At 45.6% G+C, this 18,071-nt stretch overlaps 1 protein-coding gene across 2 annotated transcripts; it reads right to left on the bottom strand.

The window, feature by feature from the left end:
- Positions 1 to 287: 287 nt before the first annotated feature.
- Positions 288 to 13,441, bottom strand: LOC127020011 (regucalcin). Of its 2 annotated transcripts, none has more exons than XM_050902423.1 (7): positions 13,406 to 13,441; positions 12,565 to 12,729; positions 9,361 to 9,543; positions 7,858 to 8,073; positions 6,214 to 6,345; positions 1,473 to 1,627; positions 288 to 728 (listed from the first exon to the last, which is right to left on the bottom strand). In XM_050902423.1, exons 2-7 carry the CDS (start codon positions 12,725 to 12,727, stop codon positions 678 to 680), a joined length of 900 nt encoding a protein of 299 aa, XP_050758380.1. In that variant the 5' UTR covers positions 12,728 to 12,729; positions 13,406 to 13,441; the 3' UTR covers positions 288 to 677. The 2 variants fall into 2 exon arrangements, with proteins under 2 accessions (XP_050758380.1, XP_050758371.1); XM_050902414.1 differs by lacking the exon at positions 13,406 to 13,441 and adding an exon at positions 12,872 to 12,933.
- Positions 13,442 to 18,071: the final 4,630 nt, after the last annotated feature.

Here is an 18,071-nt window from a genome sequence, read left to right as displayed (position 1 = left end):
GGACAAAGATATGGTCCTTGATCCCAAAAGTTTGGGTTTATATCTAACAAAATGAGCAACATAGTGACATGCACTGGAGAGAGATGATGATCGGCTCCAGACGATCAGAGTTAATTTACGCACAACCACAGCTGGGGCCTTAAAAATGTAATGTAAAAAGGAAGCTGCAGACGCACAGTAATAGGTATTAATGTTTCAGTCATTGAGAACACCATGGGACAAATGAAGTTCCAGTTGAAGCAGTGGTAAGACCACAAATGGATATTTTATGAGGAACTTTGAAAATATGTAAGAGAAACAGTACAAGTAGTTTAATCAATAAATCAGTACAGCATAAGTTGCAAATGAGACAGGAGAATAAACAATAAAAAGAAAAGATATTAAAGCATTATTTAATCATAAAAGAAAGTTACAATATTCAGTAGTTTATTAGGGTGAGAATCTTTTTAACACAACAGAAAAAGCGCCGTCAGATATTTAAAGTAATCAAGTTTAAAGGGGAAAAAAAAGATCAGTTTTAAAATATTCCATGTATTTCAGTAGTTTTTCGTCCTTTCCTGATGAGATATTGTAATTGTGTTACGGTTTCAAAGCAAAAGATGCTGAACACCAGAATAAGGCCTTCTGACTTGTCCTGCTTACGTCAGTCCTCTCTAATCCATCTGAAGAGTGTATATTTAACCTGCAAATGGATACGGTGGGACTCCTTTCACGCCTAGCCCTGTTATCTATTAAAACAGAGAGAAAAAAAAAAAAGATTAGTGCAATAATTCACCACTATCAGACACTTGCTTTTCTTTCACAACTAGACACGCGTTAATTTAGAAAAGGACTGTGTCCTCCAACTTGACATCCTACTATATTTTGCACACAGCAGCTCATCACAGCCAGGAACTTCAACCTATGCTCTTTCTCTAAAGCTCGGTAATCGCAGGCCGGAGTCCATTCCCCAAAAGCCTCTTCTCAGATACTACTAAGCCTTAATTCCGCAGTTCACAATGTAACCTTCGGTATGCACACCTATGGAAGAGCAGGGCTTTAAAACAAATCCCAAGGTGACAAATTTTTAAAGAGATAATTTAGTTATAACTAACTAGAAAGTAAATAAAAGCAGATGCTTTTATCTGCCATTGATTAAGACACAGAAGTATTTACACATTCTTTCCATAATAAATAGAAAACTCAAACTGTGTTGGGAGGGGGAGAAGTAGAAAGAGGTGATGGCATAGAAAATTTGCAGTATCAGCATTTTTACAAATTTTAAACCCAAAAGTATTTTCAAATCTCTAAATACATTTAACTTTCTCATCCTGCAACAGAAACCAAAAATACGAACAATAGCTTAACATATATCACTGACGTTCTAACAACCACCTTTTTCCTGCTTCCCACCACTCCAACTGGTTTGCTACCTGAAAAATGCAGGAGGGAAAAAATGGCCTTCTAAAACAACAGGAAGAAGTATCATTCACCTTGAAAATCCCGCCAGCCTGCGGTTGCCGTGAAAGCCACTCTTTGTCCATCCCGTCACTGGCAGAAGTCACATACATTTCTGAATAATCCTTTCCTCCGAAACAGCAGGAAGTTGTCTTGTCAACAGGAAGTCTCACAGTCTGGAGTCTTTTTCCTGGAGAAAAACATGCATGCCGTTTCCTGTTCGTCTACTTACGACAAGAAATTTAAACAAATTATTGCGAATAACCGGCGTGGAGCCAGGTGTTCCACAAAAGCAGGTACCAGGGCAGGGGGAGGTCCCATGCTGAGTTTCAGCATACTGATGAGCACCGTGACAGGGAGAAACCAGACTTCTGTAAACTGCGTTGTTGACGATGTATCATTTGCCAAGTTTCAGTCTCAGTTATCACAAACAAATCCCGTGCCCAATCCCAGCCTGTCCTCTAATGAAATGCTAACGTCCACAGGACAGACATCTGTATCGGAGCTCATCATCTAGGCTGCCCATGCAGCCAATGGAAATGGGACAGAATTCCTCCCTAAAACAGGTCACATGAATCACGCCCTAGACCTGCTGACTTTTCTACTTTTAACTACAAAGGAAGCCTGGAGCGAGCAGACCTCATGCAGCTCTACTGAGGCGTACCTCATGCTACACCTCTACTGCCTGCAGTCAAGGAAGATTAATTCCTAGAAGTTTTTCCTGAAATTTCCATAGCCTTTCAAATCAAGCTTGCATAAAATAGGGATCATGGGACATGTCTGAAGCTTACAAGAAACTAGCGCTACCATAAATAATATTATGCATTTATTATACCAACAAATAGCTACCGTCCTAATGACAGTAGTAAACAGATTGCCTCCAGCCTTAACCAGAAGGCTGTCGAGACACCTTACAGCAGATTTTTCTAAAACTCCTCCTAATTCTGGGCAATAAGTGCTTATACCCATCATGCCTATTTTATTTACCTACAGTTGAATTTCTCTTTCTAGAAATATGCTAAAGCACATGAATCTCCTTACAAAACATGTAATTTCCCTGGCCCCCCAACTGCATGTGTAAAGGGCTTGGTCCCCTTACAGTAACAAACTGTTCAGCCATGTGTTGAAATAGCAGGAGAGTAACTTTGATGTTGGGAACCCTACAAGGAGAAAGAAAAAGGGGAAAGTTTGACCCACTCAACACTTACGAGAAGTTTTTGGTCAGCTTCAGAGTGGGGCACCTTTTCCCAGGAGGTGTTTATCAAAGCAAGCACCTGTCCTTAAAACCTTCTGCCTCACCCAACAAGCTGTGCCTTGGTCCCTTGCAATGACATAGCAGCACTGCAATGAACGGACAAAAGCACAGATCAAACGGCTTCAGCTGTACCACAACACTAAGCAGGTCATAAGCACAGGTAACAGCAGGGCCACATTATTAAGCCATTGGTGCAGTCCTGGCACAATTTTGGTCCCCCTAGTTGGATATGCTGCTCCCCAGAGACAGTCTGGGCTCTGTTTTGGATGTCGTTGTCATCTGTGGGATGACAGCCTGGCTGTGCAAAATAAGCTATGATATGCCACATGGTGCAGGACTAAAGGACGTTGCCTGATCCATTTTACTTGCTAGTATGGATGCAACCAGTACATCCAGAATACAGGACTGAGAGGGATAAGCAGAATTGTCTTTGCTTCACCGACAACCCTGACACGAGGGCTGGATACTTTTAAACTCTCTTTTAATCCCAAAGTAAATAAAAGAAAATAGCAAGTGAGCAGTGGTGAAAGAGCCTCTTGTATGAGCCTGGAAAGTTTGAGCACTCTGGGATTCCTGATGCTGTATAATAAGCTTATTTGGCACACATTTGGACCCACAATGGCCAAAGTAAAAATCAAATTCAAAGTAAAACAAATAAAAATCAAAACAAGTGTAACAGCATTTAGATTGTTAGAGATTATTTGCATGTCTGGTTAACTGTTTTTTCCCCTGACAAGAACAGATTTTTCAAAATATCTAGAAAATTGGGAGAGAAGAAGTCCTGTCTGTTGCCTGGGAGTGACAAGGACCAATATGAGTCCCAAGAAACGCTCCTGCCAACCTGCTCTAGCAACACTTCGTGGTTATCCAGTCAGCTGGCAGTGGAAGGATTACATGGCTACATGGGTTACATGGTGGCTTATCAAATGCTCCAGAGGCCACCCTAGAAATTGGCTGACACCAAGTCTGGGAGAAAATGCGTGGGAAGGACATTTAAAGGGAAAAAACATACACTGTAGGAGAAGAGGCATTAGCCCCAAAGACAAGGGGAGAGATCCTGACTGTGCTTGCAGAGTGGTCTCAGCAGATAACAGCCTGGAAGATATTGTTGACAAAGCTCTGAGATGAGCAATGTCTTCCTGAAGATGGAAGAAAATCTGCGTCTGGATGCTCTAAAATCTACCTGAAGTATTTGTCTATGCTTGGTATCTATAGAAGAGAGAAACTTAGCAAATCTTTTAGACCCTATACAATCAAAGGATATAAAAATACATTCGTTAGGAAGAACTGTAAAATACTTAATTCCTAATTAAAAGACATGATTGCATAAGACTAGCAGGTCACTAAATGACTGGAAGGTATGACAAGACTTGGCAGCATACAAGTTAGACATCCCTTTCGAGCCCTTTGCAAACCCAGTGGGATCAGTCATCACACCCTTTCCCTGTAGCACATCCTGAATCTAAAGGCAGCAGCTTCTTTAGGCTTCTAAAGAAGCCTAGACCTGAAAAGCCGCTTCACCCTGAACCTCAAAACCTTCACTTAGAAGAGATGCCAAACAAACAAGTGTCCTCACCCATCCCCCTAAAAACACGGTCCAAGCTTTGCTATCAGTGAAACCTGAAAATCCCTCACATGCTTTAGATGAGCTCTTTATCAGTGGATGTATCTGCAACTGGCTGACAGTCATTCAAGCCACACTTAATAGCTATTGTGCATTAGAAGAGAGGCTTTCATGGAGTTCTCTTCAAACCTGGCTGGGTTCTCTTCCCTAAATAGTTACAATTCACTCAGAATTCAGCAAATTGCAGATTTTAGATATTACTTTAAAATGATAGCGCAGAGAAGGCAGATAAGCATGAGATATTCACAAAGAAGGTGACTCTTGTTGACACGGACACTTAACCTGCTAAACTTCTTGCTATTGTTCGCTGTGGGTGCTGGGAGTTTTACATGGGCGAGGGCAGACAGAACAAGTTCACAGAAGAGAAATCCACTGGCACATACCGATACATCAAAATCACATCCAGCTCTGAAAGACCCAGTTCTGAGCATAGTCAGAGACTGGGAGTGCATTAGGGATATGTACTCTGCTGTCAATATTCTTAGTCTCCTTATGCATCTGCTTAGGGACACTATTCCCTTTAGCTTTCCCTTAAGAAAACACCTCCAAAAGGGAGAAGGAAAGGGAAAACAAGTGAAAAAAGGAAGAAGGTGAAGGCCAGGGAGGAAAAAGGTGAGGGGGAAAACAGTGAACCAGAGAGGAAAAATGGTAGAGTCCAGTGCTCTAGGAAGGTATTCAAAGGGCTGGCAGAGGTCACCAAGGCGTGCTCGGCCCACCGAAGGGGGAGGATGTGGGACGAGAAACAGGTCCCAGAGCTGCTGGGATCTCCCAGCTGGAGCTTCCTCCTCCTAGGGTTGGGGTGCAGACTCTGCAGGACAGGAGGAAGTCCTGCAGGTTGGCAAGACCTTGGATGGGTACAAATCAAAAGGTGAGGGGAAAAGCACAGCCTGAGCCTCAAGTAAGAGGTTCCAGCGGAGTCAGAAGAGAGGCTGCAGCCTGACCCGCCTGGTGCATGTGTGTGCCAGGGTCTGCTGTGCACTGCAGAGGAGGCACGTGTCAAGGGACGCTGGCATCCCTGAATCTGCAGCCCCACAAAACTCCAAGACTTCTGTTAGGGCTAGACCTGAGTTCAAGAGACCCCAGATGCAACCCAGTGCAGTTGCTCCTATGCTGCATTATGCAAACCTGTGCTGTCTGGGATCTGTCAAAATCACGCTCCCATTCTCACCCACTGGCCCCTTGCAGACAGTGTGGTGCAGTCTCTCCGAAGTGCTGCACAAGTGTTTTTTGCCCAGACTAAGCCATGCCTGGCAGACTACCAAAGTCCAAATGAGGGTAGCAACACATGACAGGCTCAGACAATGGGCACACCCAAGACGTTACTGTGGGAATGAAAAAATATTTCATGAATTCCACAGCATTTTATATTATTTCAATTGCAAAATTTACCGTATAAATAATTTTCAACAATAAAAAAAAAATCTTGCTGGCATCAGTGTCATGTGGGACTTGTATCAACCTCAGTACGCTGCCCAAAATAATACACTATGCTGAAGAAACAATACCAAAAAATGGCTTAAGTCATCTTTGCCATTGTGTGACTCACTCATTTTCTCCCACATCATTTATCAATAAGGGAAATGCTGATCTTAAGTTTGGAGGATGCAAGAGGATGCTAACTCAAACAATTCGCAAGTATAATGGTAATTCCCTCAGCAACTTTACCTTTTCCAACACAACAGGGGCTGGGAACAAAGATGACTTATTTACAAAGCTAACTTTTGAGAGCAGGGACATATAATAAGGTTTTGTTTTTTTTTTTAAGTAATGTTTTTAAAAAGAGTACATATACCATTTCTGTGAGGGGAAAAAAAAAACCCTCTCGTTCTTTGCTTTTGTTTCTTTTTGTTTTGTTTTTTAAACACAGAATTCCAGTCCACCCTTTGCAAAGACTTACCTGTCTCAGGATCAAGACGAATCACTCTCCCACCATTGTAACAAGCTACCCAGAGTTTGCCTTCTGTATCAATGCACATCCCATCAGGAATGCTTTCCTCTTTTTCCAGTTTGTACATACTCCTACGGTTGCCTGCAGGGTAGAAAAACCACAACAAAAAAATTTAACAACTGTCTTACTCAGTTTATCAGTCACAGCCCAGCAGAGTTATTTTTACTATTATTTTCAAAAGCTGTGCTGAAGTCCTGAGTTTTTTCATATGAAAGAAATAGATCGTGTCTGCTGCCCTGTTTGTTTCCTGAGACAGTTGTTTCTCAGCGTGAAAGCCTGTGGATCAGTTTCTATCCATTGAAAGTATAATCCTTTTTTCTGGTGTTCTTTTCTAGTGCACCACTCATGCTCCATACTTAAAATATTAAATGAATAACTGAATAAATTAATGTTATATATATTCAGAAAATTAATTACTTGTTCTAAAAGCAGTTTGGATTATTTCAAGTATGGGTCGCTTCCAGTCAGAGAACTGGAGACTTTTCAAACAGATTGCTGGAACGTGCCAATAATCACTGTTCCAACACAAAACTGACCTTCAGATATATAAACTGAGAGTTTATATAAACACAGAGTTAGGAAAAGCATCAACTTCAAAGGCATACTGTCAACCTAAAAACAAACAACTCTATCTGAACTTTTATCCACTGTTATTAAAGAAAATTAAAACCAACTTTCCAACATTGTTTATTTTATGCTCTGACAACTTCAATGTTTCTCATATGTAGCAATATTTTTAATGAGTTTCCTTTGTGCTCCTGGGGATTGTCAAATTGCCCACAGAAAGACAGCAAGCGAGTGTGGGTGAGAGAGAGAGGAGAACCACCCTATTTCCTAAGGAAAAATTCAGTTGTAAGCCATAGCAGAGAGACATCGGGACAAGATGCTACACCTAAAATGACTTTAAATTCACAGTTTTAAAACTAAATATCAAATTGACCGGGTTCTTTTACAGCAAAATACTGCAGCCCATGTACTCAAAAGCAAATTATTAGTCCAAGTCACTGGAATTTTTCTTTTGCCCAAACTTGTAGAAGCCCTTAAGGGGTTGTTTTGTTTTAAATAAATGAGGGAAGAAGTTTTGAGTTACTGCTTTCCAGTTGTTGCCTAGCTCTGTCTGCAGAATCTTCATTTGAAGAGCTTATATTTTAAAAAAACAAAACAGGGTGAAAAAAAAATCAAGTGAAGCTAGCAGAGGTTTTGCACAAGACTACAAGCTTTCTGTTACTTTGCCTATGCTGTCAGTAATAAGAAACATGCAGCCACAGAAACCTAGCCATACAAGAAACACTTTGCCCTTTTTACACAGGAAGATCAAATGCGCATTGTGTTTAGTAGCAGTAGTCCAGATTACTATTCAAACTCTGCCACACAATTTAAATACTTAATATTACCAACAGCCTCTAACTAGCTTGAGCTAGGAACCTACGCAGGCGCAGATGGACGTCAATATGGCTTCTGTTGTTTTGTTCTAAAGAGGTTTCTGAGGAAGTGCTCCCAAAGCTCTGATCATCTCTGCATAATAATCAGAATGGAAACAAACATCACAATCTTTAGGTACAAATGATTATTTTAGAATAGAACAATTCATACCAATTTTTCCAGTTTGGAGGTCATAATCAAATGCATCCACTGAGTAGGACAAGCTGTCAATGTAAAAGAAGGTTTTGTGATCCAGCGACCAGTCCAGCCCATTAGAAATGTCCACCTGATCAAAGTGCTTCACCACTGAGAGGTCGGAGAAGAGCGTATACAGAGAGCCCTGGTGTCTTTCCAGCACAGCAGGTCGAATCTCCTCAGCCATCGTACCTATGCAGAGCCAAAGGGGAGAAAGCAGGTTCAGAGTGAATGGGCTCTCCTCCACATTTGGTGGCAGCCCCTCACTATGATGATGACCACGCTGCCAACGTAGAAGGGAGCAGTGTGGGGGCTTCAGAAATTTGGGGAAGACACTGAGTTAAAAGCAAAAGAGAAAGGTAGATTTCAAAAGTGCTTGCTTTTAGCAGAAGCCTTTGGTTTTTTGTTGAACTGTTGCAGAAATGGTGTGCAGCGTGACTTCTGCACAACTTTTTATTCAGTCATTCAAATACTAAGAAAGGTGTGGTCAGCATTTAACTTCCCACAAATCTTAATGTCTTGTATAGCAGAGAGACTGGAAAAAAATTTCCTCCTCCCTCAGAATGAGTCTTACTGAAGGCTCTTCAAAAACAAACCTCATCTTCATGGCTCGAAGTGGGCAGCCGAGACTGGCTCTTGAGAGGCTGGGTAAATGCAAGTTAAGGTAAGCCTGGGGACTCAACTACACAGCAGATGCACAGAACAGTGTTTTAAAAAACAGGAGGACAGGATCACAGGACAGCTGAGGCTGGAGTGTACCTCTGGAGATCATCCGGGCCCACCCCCTGCTCAGAGCAGGGTCAGCCACCACAGGCTGCTCAGGGCACTGTTGTGTCTTGAAGGTCTCCATAGATGGAGACTCCACAGCCTCTCTGGACAACCTGTTCCACTATTTGGTCATCCTCAGGAAAAGAGTTTTCTTACGTTTAAACAGAATTTCCTGAATTTCAGTTTGTGCCCATTGCCTCTGGTCCTGTCACTGGGCACCACTGAGCAGAGCCTGGCTCCATGTTCTTTACTCCCCTCCCATCAGCTACTTATACACACAGATAAGATCCCTCCGAGCCTTCTCTTCTCCAGGCTGAACAGTCACACAGTTTTTAGAAATACCATCTATAAATTCTGATTTATGAAGAACAAAACCCACAATTTCATAAATTTCTCACTGGAAAAGCATTTTCTATTGGCACTCTGCCAGTATTTAAAACAAGCATGCCAACAGGGAGGAGGCAACGCCAGTGTCTTTAACTAGGCAGGCTCTGAACAGTGGGCCTCTTTTTAAAAAAATAGTCCTGATTAGATGGTGTCCAGGTGATACAAATAGATTTGTAAACGGGATTAAACTCTGCTTGAAGACAACCAAAAAAAATCCTCACCATTTAACTACGAGCAAACACTTGCTGCATCTACGACTGATCACTGCATCTTGTCACCAAAACCTAACGGAGCAGCAGAAGGAAGGAACCGCCTGCAGCATACCTGCGAAATACCTCCCTGCAGGATCCACTTTCCCATCATTGAATCGGTTGTTTGGTTTATCCTCATCCACGTGAGTAATGGTGGTTACCAGCTGCTCTTTCCATTTCAAAGCAGCAAACCTGGTTCCCAGGGTGATGACGTAATCCCCGGATTTCCGGAGAGCCACGGAGCTCACGGGAGCATCTAAAAACAGGGTGAAATGGAAAAGAGGTATGTGCTATGAAGACACGTTTCTTTTCTGCCCACTTTAGACACGAAAGCAGTCACACTGAATTCAGTGAGACCACAGGCAAGAGAAACAACTTACTTTTCTACCAACAAAACTGATGTTTAAATACATAGAAATAGATCCTTTCATGTGAAGAGGGACTGCTTAACGAATAAAAGAAGTGGCCACAAAGAGAATCACCAGTTTGGGACATATAACTCAGGGAACTTGAGTATTACCACCGCTCCCAGGAGTGATAATCATTACCAGCACCTGGTTCTGCTGGGTGCTTTAAAAAAACAAAAACACAAAACCATAAAAAGGGGGACAAAAACAGGCATGTATGCTTTTTACAACAGGTTACTGTGTGGGTTCCCCCCTCCCCAAGGGAAAAAACAATTGCCACAAGAGCTCTGGAGCAACTGTGTTTGTTTAGCACAGCTCCTGGGTAAATCAGCCCTACACGGCCGTTCAGTTGTAACTCATGGAGACAGAGAGTATCTCTGCACTGGGACAGGTCACGCTGGGCAGGAGAGCCACCCCCCTGCACCACACTCTGCCGTGCAGTTCAGACATGCCTCCAGCAGCACCAAAAATTCACCAAGGAGTGTCAGAGCTTTCCAAGAGTTAAAGCAAAACAGAAAATCAGTAAATGCTCCATGGTTAGTTTACACTCATTTGAGCTATTACGCAGTAAAACCTTAATTGCAGGTTATTATAAAGGAATTAGTAAAAAAAAAAACAGAGAAATGAGTGTGAAAATATTTCTGTAAAAGCCTACAATCAGATGCAATATAAGGAATAATAACTTTAAACAGGGAAATAAAGTCTGGGATAATATTTAATATGCATGGGACTAATAGCCAACTTTTTAATTTAAAATATTTATTGTATTTATAGCTTTGCAGAGGTATAATTAGGTAATAGTTTCACAAACGCTTCTAACCACCACCAGCCACCACTGTTGCCAAGAGGAGCTGCTCCCTTCTGGCTGCTTGCTCTTCGCTCAGGATGCCCCTTCCCTTTGCAGCCCCGGCAGTGGTACCACCACGCTAGAAATCCAAATGCTATTTGCCCCCAACACTTCAGCTGCACATCTGACTGCAAGCTCAACTCTAGCAACTCCTTCACCTAGAGGCGTGTGACCGCACTGCTGAGGCTGCTGGTGGTCTGGGCTTATCCACACTGGGCGAGTGGGTGCCACTTCTCCTTCCCGTGCCAGCACAGAGGTCAGCAGAGTCCCCTCAGCCATGCATGGCACCCGCCGAAGGAAGTCATTTTGCTGCTCTTCCGATTGCCAGTAACCACGCCAATAAAAGCGCTTTTCTGCCTGCGCCAGCAGCAGGGGCTTTGCCGGCAGAGCGTGGGAATGCAACTCTCCGTTCGCTCTCCCAGCAAAACACCTGGGGCCATGGCCCACAGGAGCCCTTCCAGCCGGGCAGCCCCCAGGGCCTCCCTCCCACCCTGGGGGGAGCAGCCCCCCAGGTGCCCCTACAGCCACAAGAACGGCCCTGTACCTTCCCGACAAAGCATGCCGGGGGAAGGGGTGTATCAGGCTAGCGAGACGGACACAGCCACCCTACTGTTCACCGCACAAACACAGTGCGGGCGAGTGTCTCAGCCCTTGCACCCGGCTCAGTCCACAGCCACCCCGGAGGGCTTTGTTAAGCAGCATCCACAGGAATTATTTATTTGCAATACCGTTTTATGCCAAACAGAAAGCTGACCATAAGGTCTCCCCCCAGGCATGGTTATGTATGTAGTGGTGTTTTCCCTGTGGAGTTGAAAAGGGCATTTGCAGCTGTTGCTAAGTGTGAGGTTGTTATAACTCTCTATAATCTTCAGTAATGAGTAATTTCTCTCTCAGTTTCCACTCTGGACATCAACCCGCTATTTTAATCATATGGCACGTTTTGGGTGTTTGGGGTTTTTTTGGTCTTTTAATCATGGTATTCCCAAAGGCACAGCTACTAATAACTATTTTATTACTAAACAGAGGAAACAGAAGTTAAAAAAAAAAAAAAAGAAAAAAAAGAGTAGCTACTTCAGCTACTATCCCTTCTACATCTCTAGAGGCACCACATGTAAAAGATCACACCTTTGAGAGTAGGTCTGAGTTGGGGGGAGGCAGGGAGAAGCATACTCCCTCATGTAAGGTAAGAGGAAATAAGTTTGGGAAGCAATGTTTCCAAAATTAGTATCAAGCCTCCTCTCATCTTAAAACTGGTAACTACAGTAATTTGAAGGGCAGACGAGCCCAGATCAATTTATTGTGAATAATGTGAACAGCTTATGGGTGGGCAAAAGTAAGTGATTTTCACCAAGTGTTACTGAACATGAGAAAGTAATAAATCCGAGTACTTAAGCCATTTAAGGAGCTGTCTTCAGACAAACAAATATTTACGTTATCACATCCAGAAGTAAATCGGCAACACTTTATGAGAGTTAGCACACCTCTTCCTTTCTGGAATAAATACTTAAACCGTTAAGACTCTAGCTGGTGACACTGTTCCCTTAAAAAAAAATCATCTTCTTATATTGTTATGGAAAATTTTCTTCCAATAAAGAAAATGTTACAGGTACTGCTCACTCAAATCAGTAACAAAACTCCCACAGATGTCAACACCAGAGAAGGAGAGTCTTGGTGACCCTTACCTCTGGGGCAAGGAGGGAGCAGAAAACAGCAGGTTGTGAACAATTTACAGGAAAGAGAAGTAGATCAAATGTAATCCAATAGCACAAAATCATAAGAAAAGTCCTCAGGACTAAGTCTAGCCAGTCACTGTATTTAGTTTCTGCATGCAGCACAAGCCTCAGTGTCCTCTTTGGCCTAGCAAGGTCAGGTTTTAGGGAGAGGTCTCCTTGCACCAGAAGATGAGCACCACCCAGCATCACCTCACCTCCAGGAGTCCTGCCCGTGTCCGGCAGGGACGCAGTACCAAGTCAGAACGCACAACTCTTACGTTCAGCAGAGGGTTTTTCGAGCCGTTCCTTACCCACAGAGATGGCCTGTACTTGCTTGGTGACCGAGCTCCAGCGGCACACCTTTCTACCCGTGATGTCCACGCAGAGGAGCGCACTTTCCTTCTCATCCCAGACAGGCGACTCCCCAATCCTGTAGCCCTCGCTGGCAATGCACTCAATCTTAACGGACGACATGCCTGTGGGGAAAATGATTCCGCTTTACGTATGTCTGTCAAGAGCAAGCGCGTATAAAATCAACCCCTCGGTCTGAGTGCTGAAGGTCAGTGCTTCTGTCTGCGGCCGGCTCAGAGCCACGTCTTCAGTCCAGAGGGGTTTTACCTGCACAGAGCAACGGGGTTTATTTGCGCTGCTTGCGCCGATCGCCCGCTTCGTGCTAGTTAACGACCCCTCACACGTCCAACAACATGTGTGCCCTGCCCTGCCCCCGCCCCCGCCCCCGCGAGCGCGGCCCGGCCCAGCCCGGCCCGCCGCGGAGGCGGGAGGGCGCCGGGGGCCGCCCAGGCGCCCCGTCGGGCGCCCCGCGGGTCGGTGCGCAGCCCGGCCTGCTGTCACGTCGGACGGCAAATTTGGGGGGGGGGGGGGCGGAATTAATAAAAGAAAGGAAAGAAAAAAATAAATCCGGGGGTGCGGGCGGGCGCCGGGCCGGGGCCCGTCAGGGGAAGGCCCGTCCGCCGGCGGGCCCGCCCCCGCACGCCCGGCGCTCAGGCGCACCTCCCGCGGCGGCGGCGGCTATTGCTGCTGTGCGTGGGGCGGTATAATTTAAACACGCACACACATATATATATACACACACACGCGAGAGAAAAGAGTAACAATAACAAAACACCCCCACACACACGCCGCCGGCCCTACCTGTTTCCAGCAGCGCGGCCAGAGGTTCCGGCCCGCCGCCGCCGCCGCCCCACTTATAGCGGGGAGGGGACAGGGGAGGCGGCCACGCTCCACAGGCCTGAGGGGCCGGCGGCGGCCGGGCCTTGGGTGCCTTCGCCCGGGGCGGGTCCCCCGCCCCGCCTGGGCCGTCCTGCCCCGCGGAGGAGGGGGCGGCCGTCTCGCCCCCCCCGGCGAAGGCCAGGCCGTCCATGTAGTGCTGTAAGGCCAGCGTAGGTAGCAGACAACAGCGGTTGCTGAAGCTGGGGCGGCTCGGCTTCCTCTTCCAAGAGCTGCAGGGAGGAAGAAGAGGGAGAAGAGATTTCTCTCTGCGGTAGTGAAGTTTCTCCACTCCCCGGAGAGGTTGGTTTCCGAAAGGCCCGGTTTCTGCATACCTTCTCCTTGCTGTGGTTTAGGAATCCACTGGGCCTTGGCCCCGACTTCCAGCGCCAGGCATCTTTCTTCACAGCTCCTGCAGCATTTCCTTGGTTATCCAGAAATCCAGGGCCTTCAGCATGCCGTGCCCTCTTTCGCTCCTCTTGCTGTAAAGCCTCAAAAACTTCCAAAGGCGTGAGGCAAACGGCTAGCATCAAAATTTCCGCATGCAGTTCTCCATTGTGCCTGCCTGTCTCTGTGCTACAGCCGCTGCGGCTCCCAGGCCTCAGGTCATAGAGCAAAGGGCACTTTATAAATGCCAGCTCTCCTCTTCAGCATCCCACGACAGATTGCCTTTTGACTTGGATTTGGTCATCCCCGTAGGGATCTGTGATATAAAAGCGACTTTGGTCTCACTGCTCCATGTCTTGTGTGTCTTCTCCTGGCAACTCAGGGTGCACCACGTAGGCGCAGGCTGGCTCACTGCCGTGTCCCCGCAAACCAGGATTAACTTTGCTGCTCCAAAACCCACCTTTCCCCCAGCCGGACTCTTGTTTCCAGCTGGCACTTCTAGCAGCCCCTTTATTCAAGGGGCACAGCCCAGTGCTGCACACCAGCGAGCGCACAGCACCCACCAGGATCTTTTACCAGGCAGCCCCCTCACAGCTCCTGTTAAAAATTTTATCTGTTCCTTATCATACACCTTCCTATTGGCAATTATCTCCTGTTAAGCATTTTTACTGGGTTAATTTTATTCTTACAGCAGGTGCTCACACCCCAGGCTTTATTTGGTCACATTTTTTTCTTTTAGTGGTATATTTGGAAAGTTCACAGGCTACATGACCTTACCAACATGTTACGTGCAGGCTTCCCTCAATGGAATACTAACGTGATATTTATTAACTTATTGTCACCTTACCTGAGCACTTAGGCTTTTATTTACAGGCTTGCATAGCATTACTTCAGTGCTTAGCATTGAATTTTCTCTTTCTGTCCGCCCTGCAGTGTCGTAAAACAAACAGCAGGATTTCATCTCAGACCTGAGGCAAACAAATTATTAGTGACTGCCAACACAGAAAACAAACATCCAGAAAAAAAGTGCCACAGCTCTTTTTTCATATATTTTACAACAAGGAAAGAAGATCTAGAGGTTTAAAAAAATGAATGTATGCAAAGAATTCATCAAGTAAGTACACTGAAATACAATTACCGCTTTTTACAAAGCTCAGCCATGTTTGCTGCTCTCCCATTGTCTTTGCACACTACAAGGGTGTTTGGGATATGTGGCCAACACAACGGCTTACTGAATTCAGCAGCAGGAGATACTCACACCCTCAACCCACCTGGCCAGTCTCTCTGCTCCTTGCTGACTTAGGCATTTGCCAGCATGGTTTGGAGGCATCAAAACAAGCTGTGTGTTGGCACACACCTTGGGAGAAAATTAACAGCTTCTGCGAGTGCCAGGTTACAACACAAACTCTGGTCTTCTTCCAAAGTGCCAAATATTTTGAACTTGGATCTCTAGTTACATGGGACAGTACTCCTGCTTTGTCTTTTCTGCAATGGCTAATCCAGGCTTGCTGAAAGGTACAGCAGGAAGGAATTCATTGGGGGGTGCCTTCACAGAGAGCATGAGCTGAGGTCCTCTGCCAGTACAAGTTCACTACGGGAGAGAAGAGCACAGAAGAGCTGGCTGCCAAAGGTGGTGCTGCCATGTGGCTTCCCTGCTGGGAACTTCCCGCTGTTGCATCGCAGCCACAATGGCTACTCTCTGGCCTCCAAATCTGAGCGACAGGGAGCACACACAGCACCTCTGTGGCTTCCAAAGGCAACGGCTGGTAGTCCAGTGTTTATTCCACGTGGTAGGGCACATTGCACACATACTCCTCCAGCTTTGCAGGGAGCAGGGGGATCTTACTATCACAACCATGAAGAGCAGAAAGAGTAGATCTGTGATGCGGAAGGTCCCGTAAGGTGAAGTCACAGCCCTCACCCAGCCTGCAGGTTCCCTGAGCCTGCCACAAGCCATTACCCTTCCTGCCAGTCAGGAAATGCTCAGCAGTTCTGGAGAATGGCCCAGTGTGCCACAGAGCTGGAAAACCCCCCCACCTGTAAGGACTGCAGGCAAGAAGGGGTGCTGGACAATTTCAGGGGTTATAAAAAGAAACTAGTTTTTGCTAATGCTGGTTCCTGGAACATCGCAATTGTTCTTCTCTCCTTTTATGAGCCTGATCCTGTCATTTCTTTGGAGCCATCTTCATCTTTTTTCTTTCACCTTTAGTCATCTTGTTTTACTTCTATGTTAGTCCTCCTCCCTGCCTGAAGGTGGGAGGGCTGTAGGCCTTATCCATGCCTGGTACAAAGCGCAAATGCTGTGTATCAGATGTCCATATCTTATAGCTGCCCCCGAGCAGCACACGAAGGGAGTCCGTCAGGCCTCCTCCGCAGCTGGGGAAGGTGCGGCCGAGAGCGGGGACTGCCCCAAGGGCACTGGAGCCCAAAGAGCCACTACCTCAGTGTAAGCCTGCCCTGCTGTTACATCCATTAGGGCAACCAGAGTGAGCACGTGGGAATTTACCACTAGCAGATAATACTGCACTGGGGGGGGGGGGGGGGGAAATGGGGAAACCAAAAGAGGAAAAAGAAAAAAAAAAAAAAAAAACAAAAAAACAACACCAAGCAAGAGCAGAGGTAGAAATATATCAGTCACTGCAATCAGTTGGCTGGAAAGCCAGAGCTGGCACCGCCATGCACTTCTTTTCAGTCACATATAGTTCTTAGAATTGACTTGCGTGTCCGGATCAAGCTTTTATTTGTTAGTAAGCAACAAGTAGGTCCAGAAGAGATCAAACTGCTGAGAAGTCTCAACTGTTTACTAGTCCGGGTGATCACAGTTGTGTATTTAAATACTCATACAGTTCGAATATTTGCAGAAGTACACCATTTTTCTGCTTTGCAAACATCTCCTTGGGAGAAAGTGGCATGAGGGTGTTAAACAGCAGACTTGTGCTCATTGATTAATTTATATGTTACATCGAGTCTAACACCCATTGCTGTCACACTGTCACAGAAGTTAATGCATTATATACCGGCCATGGTCTCATGAAAAAGCATCTCCCACCTAAGAATGTAGTATGTGGCCCTTCCCAGTGCAGCCAGCTTCTCAAGTGTTTCACAAGCACCCCTCACACTGTCACACGTGCACCTCCAACTTCTTTGCCACAGGAGCACCTGCAAGGGCTAATTCCTGCTACCTCGAGTGCCTAGCCAGTGCCTTTCCAGCCCTCTGCTCTGTCCTTAGAGCAGCCAGGGAACAGGGCGCTTCAGAAAGCATTCTCCAGTGGAGCACAGCCAAGACATTTTTCATTAATGCCTTACTTTTCTGCTCTTTGTACCCCACGTGACCTGGATTTGCATTTTGCTTGCCTCAGGATAGAGGAGAAAAAAAAAAAAAAAAAGGCATTGATATGTGCTACAGCAGCTGCAAAATTATAGCCACAACGGAGGCCATGCAAGGGAGCCAGGACTTCAGGGAAAGGCAGCATCTTTCATTCAAGTAGCTGATTTAGCAACAGTGCTTTCAGTGTTCGCAGCTTTCAGGCACGCAAGCCCGTCTTCAGGCCCAAATCAGAAGCAAACTTCAAATTAACTGCAGGTTTGGGGTGACTGCTCTGAGCTTAATTTAGCATGTTCAACCAGACAATTCAAGAGCAGTCTGTTTTCTGTATTAGCCATTCGTAACAAGTGTAAACTACAACTTGCTTATGGATATCCGCATCACTTGGCTCATCCAGCTTTTGGCCTCTGTGCTTCCTTAAGCCAGGAGAGACGGCTGGCTTGTGGTAGAAGGAATAATCAGAAGGGAGAGAGTAAGGCAATGCCCCTGCTCCATTTTAGAGGAGATAACAGAACAATGGCTGAGCCATCGGTTTTAAGGAGGGGAAGTACTTTAGTCAGGCTCCATTCAACCAGATGCAAATGGAGCCTAAAGTGCCAGTGATGCCAGGGCAGGGGTTCCCAAACTACTCAGCACCACTCCTCTGAGATAAGAGAGATGGAACTACAAAGGAATGCAACCAGACACCGTGGTTTCAGGTGAAGTGGGTGGGCTAGTTTAGCAATTTCCCCCCCCCCCAATATCGCTTTCCCTCACTAGGGCCTGCACCTCCAAAGGTATAACCAGAGCCATTTTTCCAAATGGCATGCAACACATTTTCTTTTTATAGGTACTACTCCAGTGGACTCGTTGTGGTTGCTGAGACCACAGAAAATAAGA

The sequence above is a fragment of the Gymnogyps californianus genome, chromosome 1, assembly GCF_018139145.2.
Source record: "Gymnogyps californianus isolate 813 chromosome 1, ASM1813914v2, whole genome shotgun sequence".
NCBI lineage: Eukaryota > Metazoa > Chordata > Aves > Accipitriformes > Cathartidae > Gymnogyps > Gymnogyps californianus.
Note: the sequence above shows the minus strand (reverse complement) of the source record. Positions and strands in the feature narration are given on the sequence as shown.

What these genes read in the sequence shown, in the direction of transcription:
- LOC127020011 (XM_050902423.1), bottom strand. Translation starts at nt 12,727, where the DNA reads ATGTCGTCCGTTAAGATTGAGTGCATTGCCAGCGAGGGCTACAGGATT. An exon ending in AGTACAGGCCATCTCTGTGG is followed by an intron (nt 9,544 to 12,564) that starts GTAAGGAACGGC and finishes CCCTGTTTTTAG; the next exon opens with ATGCTCCCGTGAGCTCCGTG. An exon ending in TCGTCTTGATCCTGAGACAG is followed by an intron (nt 1,628 to 6,213) that starts GTAAGTCTTTGC and finishes GTTTTTCTCCAG; the next exon opens with GAAAAAGACTCCAGACTGTG.